This window comes from Dendrobates tinctorius, unplaced genomic scaffold, assembly GCF_039654945.1.
Source record: "Dendrobates tinctorius isolate UK_male_01 unplaced genomic scaffold, ASM3965494v1 ptg000122l, whole genome shotgun sequence".
Classification (NCBI taxonomy): domain Eukaryota; kingdom Metazoa; phylum Chordata; class Amphibia; order Anura; family Dendrobatidae; genus Dendrobates; species Dendrobates tinctorius.
Window position 1 is genome coordinate 3706676 of NW_027361790.1, and position 26858 is coordinate 3733533.

The 26858-nt window shown below is 38.0% G+C and overlaps 1 protein-coding gene across 2 annotated transcripts in view; it reads left to right on the forward strand.

Moving 5' to 3' along the window:
- Positions 1–26858, forward strand: part of SYT1 (synaptotagmin 1) — a 1076321-nt gene that overhangs the window by 896259 nt on the left and 153204 nt on the right. For both annotated transcript variants that reach the window (XM_073541509.1, XM_073541510.1), the window contains exon 11: positions 14668–14785. In XM_073541509.1, the coding sequence (XP_073397610.1) occupies positions 14668–14785 (118 nt within the window). The remainder of the gene's footprint in view (positions 1–14667; positions 14786–26858) is intronic.

Here is a 26858-nt window from a genome sequence, read left to right on the forward strand (position 1 = left end):
CGTAGATTTACATGATCGCATGAGTGGTCAAATGTGGAGAAGGCTCAGGACCTGAGCTGTCGCCTCACGTTTTTGTAAAGTAAAAAAAAGTTTCAAAACATATAAAAAATGTAATTGTGCAACTCACCTGCCCTTTCACCTATTCAAGATAAAGAAAAAAAATAAACATGTTTGGTATAGCTGAGTTCATAAAAGTCTGATTTATCAAAATATAACATACAATATAAAAATGCTAGAAAGGCCACATGCACACATTCAGTATTTGGTGAGTTTTTTACCCCAGTATTTACAAGCCAAAACCAGGAGTGGAACGGTCAGAGGAAAAGCATAATAGAAACATTTGCACCCCTTCAGCATTTATCACCTACTCCTGGTTTTGGCTTACAAATATTGATGTAAAAAAATTCACCAAATACTGAATGTGTGCATGTGGCCAAACACATTTTCTTTGGTCAACACTCCTCCCTAAAAAAAGCTATAAAAATTGATCAAAACTACTTATATAGTCAAAAACTACATCGATATAACATGCACTCAGTAACCAAAAATCAAGTACTCACAAATTCAATTGATGGTGCAACACAAATGTTACAAACCTAAGAAAAATTAGAAAATGGCAACTCAAACCCCAACATTTTTTTTTTACAAATTGCAGAACTTTTAGTTTAGATGAAAAAAATATCAATAGAAGTTTGGTGTCACCACAATCATACTGACCTGAAGAATCATTATTGAAATTAACTCTTACCACATAATACATGCCTAAAAACAATACCCAATGTGAGATAGCATTTGTTTCTCAATTTTACTACACTTGGAATTTTATTACTCATTTTCTGAACGTTGAATGATTAAATGAATGTTGTTATTCAGAACTGCAATTCATCCTGCAAAAAGCCATCTTACAGCTATATGGATGAAAAAATATGGCTTTAGGAAGAAGGGGAGGAAAAAATAAAATCGCATAAATGAAAATTGGTTGCGAAGGAAGGGTTGCACAAATGAATTTAAAAATATTTTATTTATTTATTTAATTACATAAACATGAGGCACATGATAGTATAGTAATTTTCGGGAACTGCTCATTGACTTCCAATGCAATGTTGTAGGCATCCTCCGTGACATGTGCAGGGAGTAGTTGAGCTATGGAATGGTTTCGTTTAAGCTGTCTCTCAATTTTAATTTAAGCACCAGGTTATTTTTTGACAATTACTATTGATTGAAAAAAAATCTGAATAGAATATTTTATAGCATAACATTAACGTTAGCTTCAGATGCTCTTCTCTACGGAAAAATGTTATTCTCCTGTTTGAAAACAAAAAGAAGCATATAAAAATTTCCAACAATGTAAAATAAAGCTTGACAATATAAAAAAAGACAAGCAAAATATGCATATTTTTTTAGGGAGGGAAAATAGACTTTGTAAAGTCATACCGATCATTTGGAGAGATAGGTCATGATCACATAATCATTATTTCGTCAGTATTTCACACCAGTATTTGTAAGCCAAAATCAGGAGAGGAACATTTGTAGGAAAAGTATAATAGAAACAAGTCTGCATTTTTCACCCGTTCCTGGTTTTGGCTTACAAATACTGATTTAAAATACTGACCAAATACTGAACGTGTCCTAATATCCACATAGTAGTGCCTACTGAAAGTAAAAGATAGATGGACTGAAGACAGTGAAATATGCCATCTATGATATCGGGGCTTCTCAGCATTCACAAGACCGAACCGTGAAAACAGATTCTCGTGTTGAGTTCTCATCTAGATGGTATTGCCACTCTGCTCCAGCTTATTTTCCATGCAAGCAATTGCGTTGTGAATTCCTATTTCCCATTATAATAGAACAAAGATTACCTCTTCACACCATACAATACCCACATTATTTCACCGTAATTATAGAAGAGCTGTACAGTTTAACGTCCAGCAACGTCTCTTAAACTATAAATGAACACAGCTTCAGCACATATTACGTTTCCACTCGATGTTTAATTCTTTCGTGGAAAAGCTTTTTGACAAGCTATAGTTAATAAGTTTTCCATGCTGTCAAAAGTAATATTATTAAGATTCTGTTCTGAGTTAAATTAATTTTGTTTTGTGCAATGGCCCACATAAACGTGAGTGACATTTAGAAATATGATCAGGCAGAAGCTAAGAGGAAGCCAAGATACAAAATGGAATGAGATGCAATCATTAAAGCATAGCAGCCAGCTGTAGGCATTAGTGGGAAGAGGCAAAGTGCACTAAAATGTCATTCCTGAGAGATTTTTCTTTTCGGTTTCCTTTCAAAGAAATTCTCCCTACCTTTTTCTTGTTTTCTTTCCCTTTTGAGTTCTAACATTTCCCTTGAACCAATACACGTGATATTTGACATCATGACCCCCATTTTGAAATGAAAGAGCATTTCCTAGTGTCTGCGTCCTGCTTTAAAGTGTTTTCAACCATAGCTTTTTAGAGGTGTGTGAAGAACTGATGATTGCATGGGCTTTTCAGCTGGTAATGACGTTGAAGTAGCATTTTCATAAAACCCAAATTATAGTGTTTATTTGTGAAGCACCATCATTTTTTTCCTCCGATAGAGACACAGCTCTCATATATAGCTTAAAAATACCTTGAATCACTGTAGTCTTAGCAATAGAATTGTGCTGCTTGTCACTAAAAGTTTCTATGATGCTCCAGTAATAAAAAGACAAGCCATCGCTAAAACAAGTGCCAGTGTGGTTCACAAAAGGGAAGATGAGTTTAGATGAAGCTATTACATTTCCTAAGTGACATTGAAAACTGGAAAAAAAATCACCAAAAATTAATATATATAGAGTATATATGTTTAGCTTAAAACTTGATTAAACAGTATCATTTTCTGATAAGTTATTCCCTTTAAGGAGATATCCAAGCTCCAATCACTTCCGTATATGCTTCGTACCAGTGTTTATGAGCGCCTAGGGTAATAGATACCTTAAGGCCACATTCAAACGGTCAGTTTTTGGTCTGTATTTTACCTCAGTATCTGTAAGCCAAAACCAGGAGTGGGTGATAAATACACAAGTGGTGACGTGTTTCTATTATATGTTTCCTCTGATTGTTCCTCTCCTGGTTTTGGCTTATAAATACTGAGGTAAAATACTGACCAAATACTGAACGTGTGAAAATGGCCTAAGAGACAGATCCATATATCATTTGTAAAGAAAAAAAAATAAGCAAATCAGTCTTGATTTAACTGTTGTTTGGCCTGAAATGTAATCAGCCCTCTGTAAAATCAACAAGTCATGGTTTTTCCTCTGTGTAGTAATTTTTTGGCTCTCTGTTGCGCCATTACCATGTGGTGTGATTATACCCTTATACTGTAAAATTAAGTGATATGGTTATAACAAGCATTTCTCAAACCATTTTATTTATTTCTTCATTTTCAAATGATCTAATCCAGGCAATATTCATGTATGAGGATTTTTTTTGTTTTTTTCATTTAGCAGGTCACAAGTGAGAGACTCACTGAGTTAATCAACCAGCTAATCTGAAAGTACTTAATCATGCAAATTATCTTCAAGTTCTAAAAATGTCACTATAAAAACTGCAGAAATAAATGTCATTCACTTGGAAAAGCAAAAAAAAAGTTTTTTTTATCAGCCTTTTACATGCATATTTTTTACTCAACCATAATATGCAAAGTTTCTTTTATATCAGTGTTTTTATTTTTAATATGATAAGAGCAAACATAGGAATCATTCTAAGCTGTCCTTAATTTCAAATAATGTAAGATTAAAAATTAACATCTCTGAAAACTTCTAGTAAAGATAAAGCCTATAAAGTTAAGTCTTTGTATAAATGAACGTTATACAATTTTTGAACATACTACCTGTATCAGTTTCTAGTGGATTTCTGCTTGATGTTACCACACTCTATTAACTTTACAGTATCTCTAATGATGAGACCACCTACGTATTCACCACCTGACCAAGACAAAAACATTATAGAAATCAAATAGAAATATTAACAAAACAAGATAAACTAAATTTTTCTTTTCAAAGCAAATCAGTCTCATTGGACATGCTGCTTTGCAAAAGAAAAGAAGCAGAGAAGACAGCCCAATACACTTCCTCAGCAGACGGGCAGCTAGTACCCCTGACGAAGCCACCTAGAGTGGTGATACGCGTCGGGGCTCTTCACCCTGCCTTGCCTCACTCCACATGGGTTCTGAATACTGCTGATATGAATTTATGTTGATCATAGTAGTGGGCTATTTTAGCCTATACCTCTCTTTTTTCTCCCTATGGGCTCAGATTATGTGGGCTTTTGGTATGCTTCATGTCTATCTTTGAGGTGTGGGTACTTGTATTCCTGAAGGAAGCTATTTCAACCACATGGCCTACTAACTCTTAGGGTACCGTTACACCTAGCGACTCACCAGCGATCCCGACCAGCGATATGACGCGGTCAGGATCGCTGGTGAATCGCTGGGTGGTCGCTAGTGAGCTGCCACACAGGCAGATCTCACCAGCGACATCGCAGGGGACGGGGATCGCTACTTACCTGTCAGATGTGGTGATCCTGCGTCCTCCCGCCCAGCTCCACGCGTCGCTCCTCGTCACAGCAGGAAGCGCCACAGGAAGTGGACGACGAGGAATGATCCAGCAGCTTCTCGCGCGATCAGCGATAACCAGCGGGGGAGCCGGTCGGAGGTAAGTATCACATGCAGCGATATCGCTAGTAATATCGCTGTAACGTCACAAAATCGGTGACTTTACAGCGATATTGCTAGCGATATCGCAGTGTGTAACGGGGGATTTTTGCATTGCATGTAGATAAGATATCTTATAGGCAATATATTTACATTTCTATTTGTGGTAACCTATTGCTATCAGTGCAAATCCTTTCTCAGGCTATAAAACCATTACCCACTATAACTACTTAGGGACTGTTTTCTTCCTTTCATATGGTCAAATATCTCTATTTGAGGGTGTATAATTTTCTACATGCTGACATGCTGTTTACATGGACCTAGGGTTATAATTCTAATTCATTGTGGAGTGTTTGGCGGTGGGTTGTTTGCTCTATTACGAGCTTTCTGGATTTTGTATATATGCGTCACATGTGTGACCATTCTTAATGTTTTTACATTTTTGATGTCTGTTTTTCTGTGTCTAATAAAATTTGAATTTTTCGTGCTATTTCCTGCCTAGGGTGATCCCCTGTTTGTGACCTATCTCTTTTCTCTCCTTGTTAATCATATACTATGGTATAGGTCAATGTTGGATCCCTTTGAATAGTTCGGTTGTGCCCCCATACTTTTTTCTACCCAATACACTTCTAAGCACATATTGGGAACAGATTTAACACAATATGAAATGTTTCCACGAAATTATAAAATAATATGTGTAGGCCATTGAAGCTTATCACTATGTTGTCTGCACATAACAGTGACCTTTCTATGTGCTAGAATATCTTTAATGGGAACCTGTAATCTGTAAAAACCCTATTAATCTGCAGATATGGGGTTAATAGCATTGTGAACCTGCCCAGCATTGGCACTTAGACCCTGTTGTGGTTTCAGTCATGGGGGCAGTACAGGTGCAGGTTCAGCCCCACTCTCTGTATATAGAGCGGCTGATCTAACTGCGCCCCCGCCACAGGCTGACAAAAGCTCGTCATTAGGGACGGCTGTCAGTCAGTGCATCTGGCATCTATATAGCATCCATTCTTACATATAATAATAATAATAATAATAATAATAATAATAATATTTTTTATTTTTATAGCGCCAACATATTCAGCTGCACTTTATATTTCAGAGGGGACATGTACAGACAGAAAAAGTCTAGACAGATTCCTTTTAAGACGTAATATATTTCAAATCCTTGAAAAGGATCCTGTAAAAAAGTGTGATCTACTGGAAGAAATTTCAATGTCTATGGCCAAAATGTACTTATGTCTAGGGAATAAATATAATAAAGGAAGACTAGATGGCTACTGTGGGACCCTTAGTGAGAGGGGGAATAGATCTGGTGGTTCTGTTCATTTTACTTATTGGGTTGTGAGAAGCTATGCAGAACTCCCACATGCAGGATTAGACATCTACCAAAGATCACAGAAACGATGGAGAAAAAAAGCAAATGTCCAAAAATTCAAAACTGACAAAAGCTAAGGTGTGCCTCAGGAGCATAACTTAAACAAGTATGTGCAAGCAGTGACTGTAAATAAGCGCCTACTTGGTGCTTAAAATGGAACATTCTCAACACCACATTTTAATAATCATAAATTGCATGCATCTTTAAAGGATTTATATGACTCTACATATTAATGAGACATCCCTAACCCTTTTACCCCCAAGGGTGGTTTGCATGTTAATGACCGGGCCAATTTTTACAATTCTGACCACTGTCCCTTCATGATGTAATAACTCTGGAACGCTTCCATGGATCCTGGTGCTTCTTACAGTGTTTTCTTTTGTCATTTTGTACTTCATGATAGTGGTAACATTTCTTTTGAGGTGACTTGCATTTATTTGTGGAAAAATGGAAATTTGGTGAAAATTTTGAACGTTTTGCAATTTTCCAACTTTGAATTTTGATGCCTTTAAAGCAGAGAAATATGTCACACAAAATAGCTAATAAATAGCATTTCCCACATGTCTACTGTACATCAGCACAATTTTGGAACCAACTTTTTTTTGTTATGAAGCTATAAGGGTTAAAATTTGACCAGCGATTTCTTGTTTTTACATCAACATTTTCTTTTAAGGGACCACATCACATTTGAAGTCACTTTGAGGGGTCTATATGATAGAAAATACCCAAAAGTGACACCATTCTAAAAACTGCACCCCTCAAGGTGCCCAAAACCACATTCAAGAAGTTTATTACCACTTCAGGTGCTTCACAGGAATTTTTGGAATGTTTAAAAAAATGAACATTTAATTTTTTTCACAAAAAAATTCCTTCAGATCCAATTTTTTTTTTTATTTTACCAAGGGTAACAGGAGAAATTGGACTCAAAAAGTTGTTGTACAATTTGTCATGAGTACGCTGATACCCCATATATATGCAGGTAAACTACTGTTTGGGCACATGGCAGAGCTCGGAAGGGAAGGAGCGCCGTTTCACTTTTCAATGTAGAATTGGCTGGAATTGAGATCGGTCGCCATGTCACATTTGGAGAGCCCCTGATGTGCCTAAACAGTGGAAACCCCCCACAAGTGACACCATTATGGAAAGTAGACCCCCTAAGGAACTTATCTAGATTTGTGGTGAGCACTTTGAACCCCCAAGTGCTTCACAGAAGTTTATAATGTAGAGCCATAAAAATGAAAAAAATCTTATTATTTTTACAAAAATGATATTTTCAACCCCAATTTTTTATTTTCTCAAGGGTAACAGGAGAAATTGGACCACAAAAGTTGTTGTGCAATTTGTCCTGAGTAAGCTGAAACCCCATATATGGGAGTAAACCACTGCTTGGGCACATGGCAGAGCTTGGAAGGGAAGGAGCACCGTTTGACTTTTTCAAAGCAGAATTGGCTGGAATTGAGATCAGACCCATGTCGCTTTTGGAGAGCCCCTGATGTGCCTAAACAGTGGAAACCTCCAATTCTAACTCCAGCCCTAACCCCAACACACCCCTAACCCTAATGCCAACCCTAACCATAACCCTAATCACACCCCTAACCCTAACATACCCCTAAGCCTAATCCCAACCCTAACACTTGTCCCAATCCTAACCATAATCCTAACTTTAGCCCCAACCCTAACCCTAACTTTAGCCCCAACCCTGACCCTAGCTTTAGCTCCAAGCCTAACCTTAACATTAGCCCCAACACTAACCCTAATTTTAGCCCCAATCCTAACCCTATCCCTAATCCCAACCCTAACCCTAATGGGAAAATGGAAATAAATACTTTTTTTATTTTATTATTTTTCCCAAACTAAGGGGGTGATAAAGGGAGGTTGATTTACTATTTATAGTGGGTTTTTATAGCGTGTTTTTTGTTTGGCAGCTGTCACACATTAAAAGATGATTTTTATTGCAAAAAAATAGTTTTTGCATCACCATATTTTGAGAGGTATAATTTTTCCATATTTTGGCCCACAGAGTCATGTGAGGTCTTGTTTTTTGCGGGCCGAGTTGACATTTTTATTGGTACCATTTTCAGGCACATCACTTTTTTATCGCTTTTTATTCTAATTTTTGGTAGGCGGAATGAACAAACACCAGCAATTCATGAATTTCTTTTGGGGGGCATTTTTACCGTTCCGTGTGTGGTAAAATTGATAAAGCAGTTTTATTCTTCAGGTCAGTATGATTACAGCCATACCTCATTGATATCATTCTTTTATTTTTGGCTCTTTTATTCAATAAAAACTATTTTATAGAAAAATAATTATTTTTGCATCTCTTTATTCTGAGAGCTATAACTTTTTTATTTTTCCGTAATGGGGCTATATGGAAGCTTGTTTTTTGCGGGACAAGATGACGTTTTCAGCAGCACCATGTTTATTTATATCCGGCTTTTTGATTGCGTGTTATTCCACTTTATGTTCAGTGATATGATGATAAAGCATTGTTTTGTTTGCCTTGTTTTTTCTTAATGGTGTTCACTAAAGGGGTTAACTAGTGGTACAGTTTTATAGATCGGGTCGTTACAGAGCTGTCACCCCTGCACTCTGTGCACACTGACCTCAGAGTCCTCCTGACATGCACTGCACCTGATAGGAAGTCTCTCAGCTCTGGTAACCCGGATGTCACCATGACGACATCAGGTTACCATGAGAGCGATCGGGACCCCCTCTGCCTGCTCCAGAAATGCTGCGATCATGTTTGATCGCAGTGTTTCGGGGGTCAAAGTGCCGGGAGCGATCCGTGACCACTCCTGGCACTTAGTGCCTGGTGTCAGCTGTGAGAATCAGCTGACACCCGGCCACGATCAGTCGCGCTCCCCCCGAGAGCACTGCTGATCGCATATGCCATGCTATTCTGTCCATGGGCATTAAGTCCCAGGGCACATCCATGGAATAATACATCCAAAGTCATAAAGGGATTAAAATAGGTCAATAGTATTATATCTTGAGGGACTGACTTTCAGAGCATATAACCAATCAGCTGATTGAAGGGCCACCTGAAGTGGTACAGCTATATACAATGCATTGTAGTCCTGAAAAGTCACTTTAATAGGAGATAGCTTCTGTACAAAGCAATTTACAGAGATGTGCCTCTTCTGGTGCATCTGTCTATCTTGTGTGTTCCATATGTCTTTGTTAAAATCATAAGTAGCACTTTTCTTGGCAAAAAATTCATAGTTACTATTATGGAATCCCAAACTACTCATATCAGCTAGATTGTAGTCCAGCTTGATTCATCATTTCATGGATCCAACCCTTAGCATATATAAGAAAATATATTGATTAGCCAGTTTTATATCCAATGGACTTACACTAGGTCCAAAATAAATAATTTCCATCATGATCAGTTTGTATTAAATTACTCCTTCCAAGTGTCTATGCATCGAAGATCTTATAAAGGGAGTTCACCTAAGCTAAGCTTTACAGTCGAGCTATGCTTGATGAGCCCTACTGAGTATACTTATTTTGCAAGCTTTGGTTATGCTACTATATGACATTGATACCTGTTATTCTGATACAGGAGCAATTCTGCTCCAATTTAGTGGTTTAACGTCAAACTTTTGGGCTCCAATGTAAAATCTCCGACATTGCCCCCATCATGGGTCTTTAAAAATATTGTCATCTCAAATAGAAATTTTGGGCCCCGTTTGGCTCCAGGGCCCAGATATGACTGCAATCCTTGTGCCCACTATAGTTCTCCCCTGCTTTCATTGTAACAAATGGCAGCATTTCATAACATTGGTTATGTTCTCTGACTATATGAGATATATCTGATGTTATAGAATTGATGCCACATAATATTACAACTCGCAATAGAAATGAAAAGAACTAATATATAAAGCTGTCCAAGGCAATATTTCTTACTCATTTTAGCCACAACTGCTTTTAATATGCAAATTGATAATTTTGCCTAAATGCAGCTTATATGTCTCCTAACCAGCAAAAGAACAGAGACCAGATGATTAGCTGAAAGTGCCACTTTGCCATGGAAATGGTCTGATTTTACTTTGACAAGCTCCCCAACAAAATGTTCATTTTGATATAATCCCTTTCATGTGCCACGCTTCTTTAAATTAAGAGTGATAAGTAATGCATGACAATGAGCTCTGAGAGCAGAGCGTGCTTGCTGTCAGTTTAGTGTTCTGAAGAAGGAGGTTAATGCTGTTTCTGCAAGTCACGCAGTGGGAACCGCTAACTGTACCTTGCACATTTCATGTAATGATCAAAGTAATTTACTCCTATAAATTATGTATTTGAAGGGAAAAAAAATCTTACATCTATATCCACATGGTCCCTATATAAAATAATTAGATCACTGGAGACCCCGTTTGCACATCATAGCATTTAATAGTCTGGAGAGGATCCTAAGTCTTCAAAAATTATATCAATTCTTTATCTTGCAAGAGTCCATTCTGTTTCTTGAAGTCATGGCTTAATATAAAACCTCAAGTTGTTTATTCTTCTATGAATTGTAAGACAATCCAAAGTCTGTATATAGATTGCATACATGCAACAGAGATTACTCCAAGCTTTAAAATGCTAAGGTATTTCCTGCACCAAAGTGGCAAAAATGTTTGAGATTTTCATTTTCTAATGTTTTTAAATGCCATGTAGGTAATCAGAATAGAAAAAAACTGAAAATCTACCAGTCTTCACCCACACATGAGATCTACATCTAGACATCAGGGATGCTACCAGCTGCTTTTTCCTTATTGATTTGCTTTATGATGATAGTTTTCTTCAAACACAGACTAGGCTGCAAAGATAAAAGTAGAACAGCAAACACCAAGACATTGGGATTAGGGTAATAAAGGGTTGGCCCATCTGTGTGAGAAACAGCTGCAATGACAGAAGTAGACATGTGATGGCATGTATGGCAAAATGGAGAAATGAACACAACGAACGCCTGAAGCTCAGAACAAGACATACATGATTAAATATTTGTATTGTAAGACATGGTTTTAATTTCAAGTGAATGTGCCAACTTCCGATTAGTGTACCTGTCAAAATATGATGTTATTATTGCCCATCTGGTGGGTTAACTTGAAGGCCTAATTAACCAAAATTCTAAGCAATAAAACAAGATATTTTAAATTTGCATTAAAATATACATTAAATTTGCATATGAGATGACTATTATTTGAATTAATACTTTAATTTATAGATTCATTATTTATTGATTTCATAAAGTAATACAATCATTGTGATTTATTATACTATTCATAATGCTAAAGCTCTATTAAGTAAGGAAATGTCTGTATTTTCTTTAAATTGTGCTTTATGGCTTCTTGTACACAACAAGACTATAATAATCTTTAATAATAATAATCTTTATTTTTATATAGCGCTAACATATTCCGCAGCGCTTCACAGTTTGCACACTATAGTTCTGTACGAGATGTGAGTTTGATAAATCTATGATGCGGCAGCCATAGCAATTTATCTAGCTATTCTATGCCTGCTAAAAAGTGTTTCCAAAAGAGTATTCTGATGAAATATTGTAAATGTGGAGAATCTTTGTATCTGTCTAGGCTTGGCTTACAAAGTCATATCAGAAATGTGATGTATTTTTTATATCACCTATCTATATGTAATAGAAGCTCACACTCAGATTGCTGACGAACAGAATACTTCTTAAACTAAAATCATCAGATAACGGAAATACCAGTTTTGCCGACCGTTCATTTGTCAAAATCATTGTATGTTCTTTAATAGCTTGTATGCCCTCTGTGTAGAAGGTAAAGTAGTTCTTTATTGAACAGATGTCTTCAGTCTTTGGGGATTTTCTTTGACATAGCATTTTATTTTAATATGATACATTATTGTTTTTTGTTAATTTATGAAAAATGCCTGGTAAGCTGGTATTATTTGAGCATTGTATTACCTAAAAGATAAGAGCTAACTTTATTAGTTAGGGTTTTAGTTTTTGACTAATTTAGGTACCAGCCTAACATTTTACATATAATTTGTTTTTTTACCCCCTTTTTCCATTTTGATACAGGCTTGATTTTCTGTCATTACTAACCTTTTTTTAAGTGCTTACACATATACAGTAGGATATAGGAAAATCAAATAGGAAGAATAGATAATGTACAGATGAAAGTTAGGAAGTTTAATTTGGCCACAAAGCCAAGGTTGTTCACGGTTCATGGTTGTTCTCTTTGTTCATTTTTGTCTTTTTTGACCCTCCCTGCTTGATGGAAGCGTCTTTTTTGACAGTATAATAATCATATGATGATCGCAAAGTGTCCCCCTGTTGTGATCCCTAGCAATCAACTATTAACTGTGGTTGAGCCTGGCAGTAAGTGTACAATATTCCCGGAGTGCCACCATAGTGGAAATGTAGGGGCCATTCAAATCAATGAGCTATCTGTGTAATGCAGTGCTGGAGAAGTTGTCTACAGTTAAAGTGGACTAGTCACTGACTCAGAAAAAAGTTAAATGCTTTTTATAAATCCATTAGATGGTGGCCCTATTCTCCTGCATCGGGTATTCTAGAGTCTCTCTCTCTCGCCGAGCTGCAGATCTCCCGACGAAGGCATGCGTCGTTCAAATGCACTGATTGGTCGCGGCCGACCGGGCGCAACCAATCAGAGCCACTGGATTTCCATTACAGACGGACAGACAGACAGACAGAATTAGACGATTATATAGTAGATGAGCTCCCCTGAGTCTGGTGTTTTTTTCCTTAATGCTTTGAATCGCTTAATTTGCATTTGTTGCAGTATGTGAATTTTCTGTTAGTAGTTCAACATTTCTCCAGTCTTTTCTGCAGGGACTTCCTCCCCCCCACCAAAAACCCAAGACACTGCCAGTCACAACATGGCAGTTTCTGAGACTTCAAGACCAAGCTGTGATTAGTAGCTTTTGGGAGGGAGGAAGAAAAGTGCACGTCTTTAGGGAAAACTCTGAGATGGTGACACTGCAGAGTTGTGATTGTCCGCATCTGGGAGGGAGGGTTGAAAGTCTAGAGAAGACTCTAAGACAGCTAATCCATTGGCAGAATTGGGGTATTGGTCAAAAATTCTATTACTTTTGGTGTTTTCATAAAAGTTTTGGGCTAAATGGGGCATTACAACTTCCACTCCCACGTTCATGTTAGGAATCTGTGTCCTGCCATACATATGCAGAGATCCAGATCCTCACATTTGTCTCCAGAGGCTAAGTCCTTTCAGCCAGCTTCTGGGCATGCTCGTGGAATAAGTTCCCATTGGAGTTCAGGAGTCAAGTGCTCAGGTCCTGCTCCTGATTCCATTGGTTCTGCTCAGGGCTCTGGAGATTTCCGGCAGGTCCCGTATGCTATAAAAAGTGCGCATGGCCGTTCCGCCATGCGCTAGTATTTTCATACTGCTGCTGTATGTATGGTGATGGATGCTTGGACTGGTGACTGACTTATTATGAAACCCCTTCCCTCTGATAGTACGATTGTGTGAGTGATTGGGCAGCCACCAGTAGCAGCGCCAGCGCCAGCGCGCCTAGCTCCATCTTAGTCAGCAGCTTAGCGTCTGCATTGCGCCAGTCGTTTGCAGCGTCTTGCCTGCGGCTCTCGCCGCTCTGCAGTTGCAGCCTATACCCACATCCGCAGCTGCGACGCCTTGTGTCTTATCAAACGGTAGGTCTAGAGGGAGTAGTCCTGCTGCCTAAGGCTACTTCTGTGACTGTAAATACCGTGACACTTTCGCTGAGACTCTGTGAGTCTAAAAACAGACTCAGCGTTATTTCACATGTCTTTATGCTTGCAGCTCTGTGTGTTCAACAGAGCTTGCTTTCTGCATCTGGGTCTCATCCAAACCCTGTGCACTTCACCGCCTGATAGCTCTGCAACCGTCTAGCAGCGGTTTCACCAACTACCACACGGTGGACCCCGAGCGGTGAACGCACTTTATTTATAATTTTATTTAGTGCTTTCCACCGCTCATAACAGTTCATCAATATTGGCAGCTTGGTTTTATGGCAGAAACTAGAACAGTATTTCAGCAAAGGCATATAGAGGTGTGTGCCACCAAGAAAATGTGTCAAGTTCATTAAGTGGTGTGTGCCTCTTAAAAAAATCGGTACATCCTACTCCAAAATGCCCCGTCATTAAGACTGGCATGTAAAACGCTGGTCTTAATGAATTGGGCCCTATGTGAAAATGGATTTTTAATACTAGATAACTTTCTTAAGTTAGCCATTAAGGCTTATTTTGCTTTTTTATTTTGAGGTGTAGTTTTATACATTTTAGTAAGTATTCCAAAAAATATTTGAAATATTGCTTTGTCGCTGTGTAGCCCATAGCAGGTTGTAGATTTTTATAATAAGTGGATAATCCAAAACAATACTGCGTAATTCTCAAGAAATGTTTTGTGTTAATCAAATGTCATGTAAACAGAAGGGTGAAAGAAAACATTACCTGATGTGTAAGCAGTATAACAATCAATGTAATGATGTCAAAACCTTCCTAATGACTCCACCCTATAGAATTACTTCCTAGCTATGGTACATATTAGTGCTATAAATCTGCATAAATACAACCATATTTGCCTGATTTATTGCTTGAATTGTTTTTACAGCAAGAGAAACTTGGTGACATCTGCTTCTCCCTTCGCTATGTACCCACGGCTGGCAAACTAACAGTTGTTATTCTTGAAGCAAAAAATCTCAAGAAGATGGATGTCGGTGGTTTATCAGGTAAGTGACAAATAGATAAAGCACGCATGAATAAATGTGCATGCTTTCATTTTTAGAAGTGCATTGAAAATTAATACAGTTAATTCTTAAAGCCGCATTGCATGGCTTCCTTCAAGAATATATTAGGGAAAATATAATACATTCATTAATAGGATGACATTATTTTTTTTCAGAATCACTCCATTTAAGTCAACAGAGCATCTCAAAAATAGCATTGAGGTTTCTCCAGTTGATCAGCTAGTGCGTCAGCCGAAAAGAGGCTCTGATTTATTGCATTCGCTAAAGCAATGGGAAGTAAAATAAGAAAATACAACCTCAAGGTTCGCTGATAGTAATGCCAACCTGGTTTGATATACTTGGCTTCAAACATTGTTCACATCACATGGTCTCCTCTGGACCCCATCATAATTAGATGTATTGCTTTTTGCTAGTTACACATGGATTCATAAATCAAGCTTTATATGTTTTCATGAAGATAGCCATAAAACTTCAAAAAGAAGCATAAAACAATATTATAAAGCTGTATTTGAGATATATCTAAGTAGGATATCCCAATAAGGTGGGAACAAAAGGATACGATATGATGTGAACAAGATATGAAGAATTTTGTTCAAAGTGTGTTAGCTCACCTGTCACTTTATGACAACCTCTGGTAAGTAGGTCCCTAGTAGAGTTGGTACAAATATTTTTGAATGACCCAGTCTATTGGCCACATCAGTTATGTGTGGCTGGCACTGCTCAATGGGAGCCCTAAGAACTGTCTCCTTCCCAGCTCTCATGGCTCTTTGGTTTACCTGGCCTTAGGAGACTCCTTCATATCTGCAAGCCGCAATGACATCACCCTAGGCAAAATAAGAGTTGTGAGGTAGGGAACAGTTTTCAAGGCTCTTATTCAATTGCTACAGAGTACTGACATGAAAATAAGGTTCTTCTCTACTAGGCTGAGTCTACACATATACTCCCTACAGCGAAATCCGATAACCCTAACCGTAGAGCCATAGCTGCTTCCTAAAGGAACACACTAGTCACATGCAACTCAGTACACACTTGGTAACTGGAAAAGCATTCCTCAAAAAGTTAAGTCTAGGGCTCTGTGTTAGGTGCAGCACTGCAGATTGCCTGACCATCCACAAGGAGAGCAACCTAACAACAACCCCTACTGCCAGGTTAAGCCATTTTTTTCTGGGCAACAGTGCATCACAGACGTAGCACCTCAGTAACAGATATCACCCATTGAATAGAGCAAAAAAAATCTTTTCATGTTGGCCTCGATTATTACACTAAAGTTTTATAGAACATTTAAAAAGTTATTCTTATCTTAGACATGTATGGAATATTTAGTTCCTTTTGGATAAATTATTTAGGCTTACTGTGCGCTGCTGAGATCAGGATAAAGTCACCACATGAGAAACTTTTTAACTCTTTATTCCCAACGCGTTTCGAAATGAAAAACCATTTCTTCCTCAGGGGATGACAAGTAGACTACTTGTCATCCCCTGAGGAAGAAATGGTTTTTCATTTCGAAACGCGTTGGGAATAAAGAGTTAAAAAGTTTCTCATGTGGTGACTTTATCCTGATCTCAGCAGCGCACAGTAAGCCTAAATAATTTATCCAAAAGGAACTATATTGACGGTCACGGTTGTGAACCTCGGGCGTGCAGCAGGCTGACATTGATTTACATGCTTTTATTCATTCTGGGAAAGGTGAGTAGATTCCATCTGAATTTATTTCATCTTTTACTCAGATAAGACCCTATTGCGCTTTTTCTTTCCTTAGTTTTATCATGTATGGCATATTTAACATATCCAACAGATGTAGGTCTCAGCACTGCAACTCACATCTATTCCAGAAATAGGACTTCCATAGCTTACAGTCAATAAAGAGGGGATGAATGCACATGTGCATGTCCCACCATTCATTTCTATGGCAACTCCAAAAATTCAGCGCAGAATTTCTAGCCATCCCATCAGTGTACATCAGAACGCCATTTTTGGGATAGTTGTGAGGCTTGCATCTCTTGTATCCAAATGCATAAATGTTCCATGGAAAAAAAAACTAATTTAATATATTTCACTATAAAATTATAACATGCTCTCTTTTTACTCCTAAACATTGGATGATAACATTTAGTAGTCAATTAGTAGGCAGGTTATCCATACATTACATATTATTTCCAGCAACCTGCACTATGTTGATGGACACCAGACATTAGTCTGTTTCTCACTATAAGGTTTGTTTATTTTATAAAATTATACCTATTACTATTATATTTAGTGATTTATTTTTCTTTGGCTTTTTGGTGGCAAGCATTACCAGTTACCAATTATATGAACAACATATATAATGTAATGCAGTTATGCCCATTTCCAAAGGTATGTACAGATTATAAAGAATAACCTTCAAATAAAATGTGTTAGGGGTTGGGAATAAGTCAGCAGTACTCAAGCTTTTGTCATGTTATAGTTTCAAGTAGCCATTTACTGTACATGAGGACATATGTGTCAACTTTTCTCCCTATTTTCAGATAAATTATAATAGCCAATTTTCTGAAAACTAAAACTTCATTGAAACTTCAATCTTCAAATCAAAAGCTGAAAATAAATGTTTACTGGTCTAGTTCCTGCTGTGTTTATAGCCGACAGATTTTATGTTGACTTCTAGCATTGTTCTTCAATATTCCTCATGGGGAAATTATGCTGCAAAACTTAAAAAAAAGTGCATTCAACTGAAAGAATTATATAGAAAAGGAACCAAGAAGCAGAAACATTAATTTGTATTGTCAAGTCAGATGTGTAGATAATATATTCCCAAGACCAGTAATGACTGTCAATAGAGTTGCGGGGCAGAAACTGGACTTTAATACCATCTAGGCAACCAGTGTCAGCATGCCAGAGGCAGAATTAACTTTGGATGAGGGGTGTTAGAAGGTTACAACGAAGCAGAGTATGATCCAATAATCTCCAGCAGAGACTCATATGATTAGAACTGGAAATATTTATACCCATCCAACCCAATAATGTCTTCTAGCTGATAATTTCGCCTTCCAGTAAATTCACTCAACTTTAATGCAATGAAAATATTTCTATTATTACTATAAGAACCTTTGACAGAAAGGAAGAGTTTCCATCTTTCCCTTTACCAAAAATATTTCATGCCATTGACTAGAAATTGCTGTTTATTCCAATATACGAGTATTCCGTTTTGTCTCTGGAAAGGGATGACACGTGAGTGGAAACTGGTAGGAGTATGACAATGCCTTGTTCTTTATCTACTTCCAGATCTTGATTAGTTTTCTATTTTCTAGTAGACTGTACAGAATATGGGGCTTTATGTTGGGAGATATCATTCTCATGAGATATGGAAGAATGTTATGTAACTTAATGAGTTTGATAAATATAGTGTATCATTGTAGCCACATGGCTCTACACCTTTATAGGGGTAATAAGATTACAAAACAATGGATGCTTTCTACCAGAAACATTGCCACATCTGTCCATAGGTTCTGTATTAAGGGCCTGTCACACTAAGCGATATCGCTAGCAATATCGCTATAACGTCACTGTTTTTTGTGACGTTATAGCGATATTGCTAGCGATATCGCTGTGTCTGATACTTACCTCTGACCGGCTCCCCCGCTGGTTATCGCTGATTGCGTGAAAACGTCCTGGACCGTTTCTCGTCGTCAGCTTCCTGCTGGGCTTCCTGTGGCGCCGACGAGCGAGCGTGGATGCGGGCGGGAGGACATCAGGATCGCCTCGTCTGACATGTAAGCAACGACCCCTGACCCCTGCAATGTCGCTGGTGAGATATGCCTGTGTGGCAGCTCACTAGCGACCACTTAGCGATGCACCAGCGATCCTGACCGCGTCATATCGCTGGTCGGGATCGCTGGTGCATCGCTAAGTGTGACAGTACCTTTAGCAGATGCCCAGTTACTTTAATAGATGTAATAATACCCAAAACAACATACTGTACATGTATGAACAACTGTCTTTAAGAAAATCATGTTTCCAATTTTGTGCAAAACTTTTTAAGGGAATATATCATCAGAAAATGAACTATTGTTTAAAAGAAGTTTATTTGTTAAATTTTACTATAATGTTCGATTTTTTCATAAGAATAATACAAAAAATGAAAAAAAATTGTGATTTTCAAACCCAAGCCTAATGAGGCTTCTACTAGCTGCTCTCCTGTTCTTCACACGGACGTTTTCTGTTGAGTCTTCCATTAAATGGGAATCACTGGACATTCACAGCATTTGAAAATTTGAGATATACAATGCAATCTGCTCAACATGCACATGCAACATGTCAATTTAAAGTATGATAGGCCCATAAAATACGATATACCTGTGAATGCCAACTCTACAAGTCCACATTCTCTTTTATGCTCGCATTAGCCAGTCATCTACTGCTCTCCTAACACATATATTACAATTTTACGTGCTTCGCATAAATGTTTTTGCAAACTACTTCTGGAATAACATCTGCAGAAATATGGTTCCCCATCTGCTATTAAAATAATTTGTGCTTCAGGGAATACTTTAAAATGTTTAATATTAACATGCAAATAAGCATACTTATCTTTTGGCTTTATTGGTCTTCTTTGTTAAGAAATATATCCATGAAAACAATTTGTAATCAGCTACTATTTAGAACACTTTGTATTAACCTTTAGTAAATCATGCATGATTTGTATACATGGAGTCATTTAGAATCCAAATGATGTGTTTTGTCATTTTGTATATTGCTGATTTTTTTTCAAGCGTTTTAATTATGGTGTAGGATTTTATGCAAGTGAACACATTGTGGTGTTGTGTTGGATTCATATGGGTTGTGATACTGCTGTTTTAAATTTGTGTTACTGTACGAGAGGCAATTACAAGAACAAGTTGAATGCTGGCAGAAGTGGTAATAAACTGTCTCTGCTAGTGATGAGCGATTATACTTGTTGCTTGGGTTTTCCCAAGCATGCTCGGGTGACCTCCGAGTATTTTGGCGTGCTCGGAGATTTAGTTTTCGTCGTCTCAGCTGCATGATTTACAGCTAATAGACAGGCTGAATACACGTGGGGATTCCCTAACAATCAGGCAATCCCCACATATATTCAGGCTGTCCAGCAGCCATAAATCAGGCAGCTGTGTCGACACAAACTAAATCTCCATGCACGCCAAAATACTTGGAGGACACCAGAGCATGCTCTGGGAGACCCGAGCAATGAGTATATTTGCTCATCACTAGTCTCTGCCTTTTCTATAAGAGCAGCTCCCTGATCCTGTACTGCACAATCTCCATGCTGTGGCAGATTCAGCAAGGATGTTCAATCACATTCTTGTAGAGTCATACGAGTACTGTGCCTGGATGTTTTAAAACCTTCAGATGTCCACAAGTAATTGACAAGAACTGTGGAATATTTGTAACAAGGTTCCCTCACAGAGTACAACTTAATGCGACAACAACTAAAACTGTATTGCATCCAATTTTTATGGGTATATTGCAATTATTAACCTAAGAAACTGGATTTGATCATGTATATTTTACACGGTTGATGTTTAAATACGGATTTTACATGAACATCACCATTCACATAAAACATGCATAACAAAATGGATTTTTCCTGCGCTCATCTGACACTGGCCTTAGGCCAGGCTAAGACAGCTGTACGAAAACTTGAGCCAGTCATGGCCACAAATTACAGAGCCAGAGTGCAGACGTATAATCATCAGCATAGCAGACGATTGTAATAGCTGCCTACTATTTACAAGCACTAGTCTGGTCTGTAAACTGGACCAGAATTGCGCATACTGCGATTTTCTCCTCAAAGACCATTGGTCTGTATGGAAAAACAGACGTGCTTTGACACATTTGCTATTATGGGTGCTCTTTGTGTGCGGTCCGTGTTGAGCATAAACAAAAGAAAAAATAGCAAAAGAAAAAAGTATCAGTATCTTCTAACAGAAAAAAGCAAATGTGAATAGATGCAAGAATTCTACATAATATGCAATCAAAATATTACAGAAGCACTTTATACGCTAAGATGAACCCATCAGCCACTACAAGGAGTACCTCTCACAATATAGCAGGAATGCAGCCTACATTACATCTTAATACCTACAGGGTGCTTCTGTTTTCTTTAGTTTGTATATTATGCAGTCATAGCAGCTTGTACTTGTTCAAACTTGCTTTATTTTGTTGGGAGGTATGGTCAGTTTTTTGTGGCACCCTATTAGAGATTTTAACTGCCTCCATTTCTGACTGGGCACCCCTCGCATCAGCCTAAGGGTACCGTTACACTTAGCGATGCACCAGCGATCCCGACAACGATATGGATCGCTGGTGCATCGCTAAGTGGTCGCTAGTGAGCTGCCACACAGGCAGGTCTCACCAGCGACATCGCAGAGGTCGGGGGTCGCTACTTACCTGTCAGACGCGGCGATCCTGACATCCTCCCGCCCGCGTCCACGCGTTGCTCGTCGGTGCCACAGGAAGCACAGCAGGAAGCGCCCGACGAGAAATGATCCAGGACCTTCTCGCGCGACCAGCGATAATCAGCGGGGGAGCCGGTCAGAGGTAAGTATCACATGTAGCGATATCGCTAGCAATATCGCTGCTACGTCACAAAATCGGTGACTTTACAGCGATATTGCTAGCGATATCGCAGTGTGTAACGGGGGCTTAAGGCTGTTTTTAATATCTCCTGGATCTTATCCTTTACATTTGTAGGCTTTTAGCAATTGAGAGGCATGTGTAATAAATATAAGATTTAAGGTTCCATAAAAAAGATAGTTCTAAGTTACAAAAAGGAAACCCCCCTCCATACTGATCCCGATTGTAGTCCTCCAAAGTGGTCTACTATCAGTTTCTAATCACTGGCTTTGACAGGTTTCAGGAGACAATGTTGCTTCAGTTTGTTGGCCTTTCCATAAAGGTTGGTCCTCGGGATATGTTCAAGTTTGAAGGTTCATGTATAATTTAATGGTTAGAAGAATGCACATTTCATTGCTCTGGGCCAACATTCACGTTGTATTTAATACTGAATATTTCATCTGTCTGTTACTTTTTTATGGATCTGGGTAGCGTTGTCTAAGTACTCCTGTGCAGCCTGAGAGCTCGCATGTAATAAGATAAGTCTGCAGTTTTCATAAAAGAAACACTCCAAGTCCAGCTAATTCTGTCTTAGAGATTTATATTGCAGAATCTAAGAGGTCTCTTGGTGTGATTTTGGCATCCTGGTGAGTAAAGCATAAAGAAACTGTTTGGCCTGTATCTCACAAATAATCAGAGCTTTCAGAAAATGTATCTGCAGATTATATTAGCTTTTGAAAAGAAAACACTACATCCAACAGACGGCCAGTATACTTGCTGTTTACACTGGAGTTTTCTTGCTCTTGGGCATTCATGTAACGCTCTACATGTTTGTAAGTCATCTGTTTGCTTCATTATTTACAGTCCGAGCATATCCAAATGCTCATAGTTCAAGTAAAGAAATATCTGACCCTACTGTGCCGCTACCTGAGCTTCACGGTAGATGTATTTTCGAAGTCCTATCTGGGAATTCCCTGGAGCCCTTTTCGAGCTCTGGCATCTTTCCATTTCTGAATTATCCCTTGCGATAGGCATGTTGTCTTTGGGAACAGATTGCTGGTTCAGTGTAAGATCTGAAATCATCTTACATTGCCATGAAATCTTCTTTAAATATAAAGCACCCCTGGGAAATATACATTTTTGTTTCACAGCAGGTTGATCTGACATGTGTAATGGAAATATGACACTTTTTATGCAAATTGATGCCTTTGTATGAGCTAATATTTATTTCCAGTATAGCACTCTGCAACTAGGCAAAAGCAAATAGGATGTCAGGGATGGAGCTGACCAGATGGTTGGCATTCTGTCACAGGGCATGTGAGATCTGATAGGCTTGACCTCTGATCTCTATGTAGTCGCTGAACAGCTTCTCATTCCCTGAAGTTCAAGTGACATTTAGATTTTGATTTATTTCAGCAGTTTCTCTATCCTCGTATGTAAATTAACACAGAAATACTTTTCTTTTTCCTTACCTGGAATTAATTTGGTATCATTAAGTCTAAATGCCTTATTTAGAAACTATGTGTGCATTGATTTACATTCTTAAGGGCATAGTTGCAGTAAATCAGAACAAGAATGGACCGCAGTGCTTGGACTGACCGGCAGCTCTCCAGACTCGAGTGGGACAGCTGCATTGAGATACATGAAGTTGTCAAGTTCAGGTCGGGACAGCCGCTGGCCAGTCCGTGCACTTCGTTCCAATCTCGTTGTGATTGCGCCCTATAGAATATTCATGATGTTGTTGTCAAGGTGAGAGCAACGACAATAAAAATAACATTCCAATTATTAAAAAAGCACATACCAGCAACAATGTTTTTCTTTTATTAAATAAATAAAAAATTGTGTTTTAAGAGGTTAAATAGTTCCAAGATACCTACAAAAAAAGACATAAACCTCAAAGCAGTGAAGGACTTTAGATGAGCCCATAGTAATAAAATACCAAAAAGGACACACAGAATCGATACAAAAATAAGATTTTCATATTCTTGCACATTAAAGAAAACTGCTCCCCTCCAAAATGCAGCAGAAAATGCTCTAAACACAGCAAAGTCCCCAGACTATGAATTTTGTCTAAGATCGCTCAGGTTTTCAGCTCGAAACTGTATTGGCATTATGCTGCAAGCAGCCCCAAGGGAAAGCAACGTGTCAGCAGCTAAGCGATGCTATTATATTCCATTATCAACCAGATTTCTAAAAACATGGAGAAAAGCATTTATTGCTTCTGCCCAGTGCTAAATAAATAAAACTTCTGGATAAAAGTCATGACCTAGACAAGTTTCCAATTACACATATGCCAACTAGGTTTTTTAGCAAAAGATATTTGTCAAACTACTCAGTTTTCCAAGAAAGGAATAGCCCTCCATGAACATTGCTGATGAATTACAAAAGTGCACATTTTAAGAGTAAAAACAGCGCATCATTAATTTGTAACATTTTCTGTAATGCACTGATAAATAATATCATTGTGCAATGCACAGCTAGTGAAGAACTGTGGCATAACTTTTAAAATTATGAAAATGGACCATTATTTCAAACTTTGTGATCTCAAATGCTCATTTACCGGGTACTCTGTACACTACAAGTCCTTAGCAAGAGAGTGAAAAGAAAATGACATGTTACTCAACTGTATGGAAGAATTTGCCACAACATTGCACTCTTCTTTGACATCACTTCCTGCTCTGTTCCTGTTAACTGATTCGGCATCTCACACACTTCCTGTTCTACCCACCTTTTGCATATTCGCTGCTCATAATACTTGTACTGCCTGAAATGCTCTACTCCATGCTCTCTCTGCTCTCTACTACATGTTGTCTCTGCTTTATACTCCATGCTTTCTCTGTCTCTACTCCATGTTGTCTCTACTCTCTACTCCATGCTCTCGCTTTTCTCTACTCCATGCTCTCTCTGCTCTCTACTCCATGCTCTCTCTGCTCTCTACTCCATGCTCTCTGCTCTATACACCATGCTCTCTCTGCTCTATACACCATGCTCTCTCTGCTCTGTATTCCATTCTCTCTGCTCTATACTTCATGCTCTCTCTGCTGTATACTCCATGCTCTCTCTGCTCTATACTCCATGCTCTGTCTGCTCTCTACTCCTTGCTCTCTCTCTCTGCTCTCTACTTCATGTGCTCTGTTCTCTCCACTCCATGCTCTCTCTGCTCTATACTCCATGCTCTCTACTTCATGCTCTCTCTGCTTTATACTCCTTGCTCTCTCTCTCTGCTCTATACTCCATGCTCTCTCTCTGCTCTATACTCCATGCTCTCTCTATTCTCTACTCCATGCTCTCTCTGTGCTCTATACTCCATGGGCACTTTGCTCTCTACACTATGCTCTCTATGTTCTCTTCTCCAAGCTCTCTGTTCTCTATATACAATGCTCTTTCTGCTCTCTATTCCATGCTCTCTACTCCATGCTCTCTCTTCCATTTTTGGTTACACATACAAGGACACTGGATGGACATACCTTTGGTGCAACTTTTGCAGTTGCAAGAGACCCAAGAGGTAAGGGGACCCACTTCCACCTCAAAATCAGCAGGAAGCTACTGTCACAGACATATATGGCTGCATTATGATGAGCTATGGGACTATATAGAGGCCATATGCTGTTCTTTCTCTGAGGCCATCTTCAATCTGTACCCACCCCTACATGTAGATATTTTAGTTGAAATAAATGGTAGGTACAGAGGTTAAGAGTACTACAATTCATAGGTTTCCCACAAATCGCATAAAGATTTGTAATAAATATTACTTCCTGTGCCCATTTATGATACAAATATATTAATATTATGTGTATTACACAATTATATTGTTATGTACTCATCAGTATTTGACAGTGAATGAAATAACAATAAACTAATTCCTTCTGTTGATTATATTAATATTAAACATTTAATAATTAAATTGTCAAGCGGCTTTTGTCGAAGTGTAGGCGTAAACCCAGTATATTACAATTCAGGTTCCATAAAAATCATTTTAACCAGACTATAACACTTTATAAAAAGTTAATTAGAGGTTTTAATCCTGGCATAGCTTAAATGAAGGATTACGGAGGGTAATGATATGCAAATTACCAGGTAGCTGATAAGACTTTTGTGAAAGACCTATACAAATTGTCAGCCAAATCTAACCCACATAGTGTGATGTTAATTATGAGCAAAACACGGATTGTAGACGGCAATCAGCTACTTATTATCTGCCTTACAATAAAAATCCAAGGTCAGCATGGCAAGATATGAAAGTTTCATGTAAGTATGAAAGTAAAAGTTTTTCTGAATTCACAAATCCCAGACAATTGTTTTGGTACATTACCTGTTTGTGCCCTGTTTCTAAGCATCGTTTCTATACATCTCCTCAGAATTTGTATTCCAATTGAAGCAGAGAAGAAGCATAACCCTCTTTTCTGTCACTGTAGTATTTTAAAGGTGACTTCTGATAATATTTAATTGTCACTAAACTGGTGAATTATGCATGTGTGCTAAATTACCCCTAGTGATTAGATAGTGGGCAGTAGATTTGAATGTATGCAGAGACACTTTCTTATACAGAAATTATCATCAGGTTTTTGTGTTAAATGCTTTTATATTATTTTTGCAATTTTTTTCATATTACAAGCTATATTTAAAAAAATGCATATTTTCCAATTTTCACACAGGCTACAGGGACTATTGCAACTTTCTGTTGCTTCTATTGAAGCATTTAATCAGCCTGTACAAAGGTCATTGTGAAGAGAGGGGGGAGCAAGGTCAGCTCTAACATCACCTTTAGGCTATGTGCGCACGTTGCAGATTTCCTTCTGGAATTTTCTGCGCAGATTCTGCATCTCTTGGCAGAAAATGCAGAGGAAAATCCACATGTTTTTGATGCATTTTTGTTGCGGATTTGTATGCGTTTTTGTAAATCCATAGAGCTAAATAAAGATATATTATTTTTTTTTTAAAAAAGAATTGTGATGTCTTTTCCTTGTTCAACTTCTTCTTTTTCATTCTCCATTGAAGACCATAATATCATTACATACCAGGTTCAAATTTATAACATTTACACACACAAAACAAATATAAGTGAATATATTTACAGTCATGGACAAAAGTTTTGAGAATGACACAAATATTATATTTTCACATGATCTGCTGGCCTCTGGTTTTTATGTGTGTTTGTCAGATGTTTTTATCACATACAGAAATATAATTGCAATCATATTATGAGTAACAAAAGGTTATATTGACAGTTAGAATGAGTTAATGCAGCAAGTCAATATTTGCAGTGTTGACCCTTCTTCTTCAGGACCTCTGCAATTCTCCCTGGCATGCTCTCAATCAACTTCTGGATCAAATCCTGACTGATAGCAGTCAATTCTTGCAAAATCAATGCTTTTATTTTGTCTGAATTTGAAGGTTTTTGTTTGGCCACCTGTCTCTTAATGATTGACCACAAGTTCTCAATGGGATTAAGATCTGGGGAGTTTCCAGGCCATGGTCCCAAAATCTC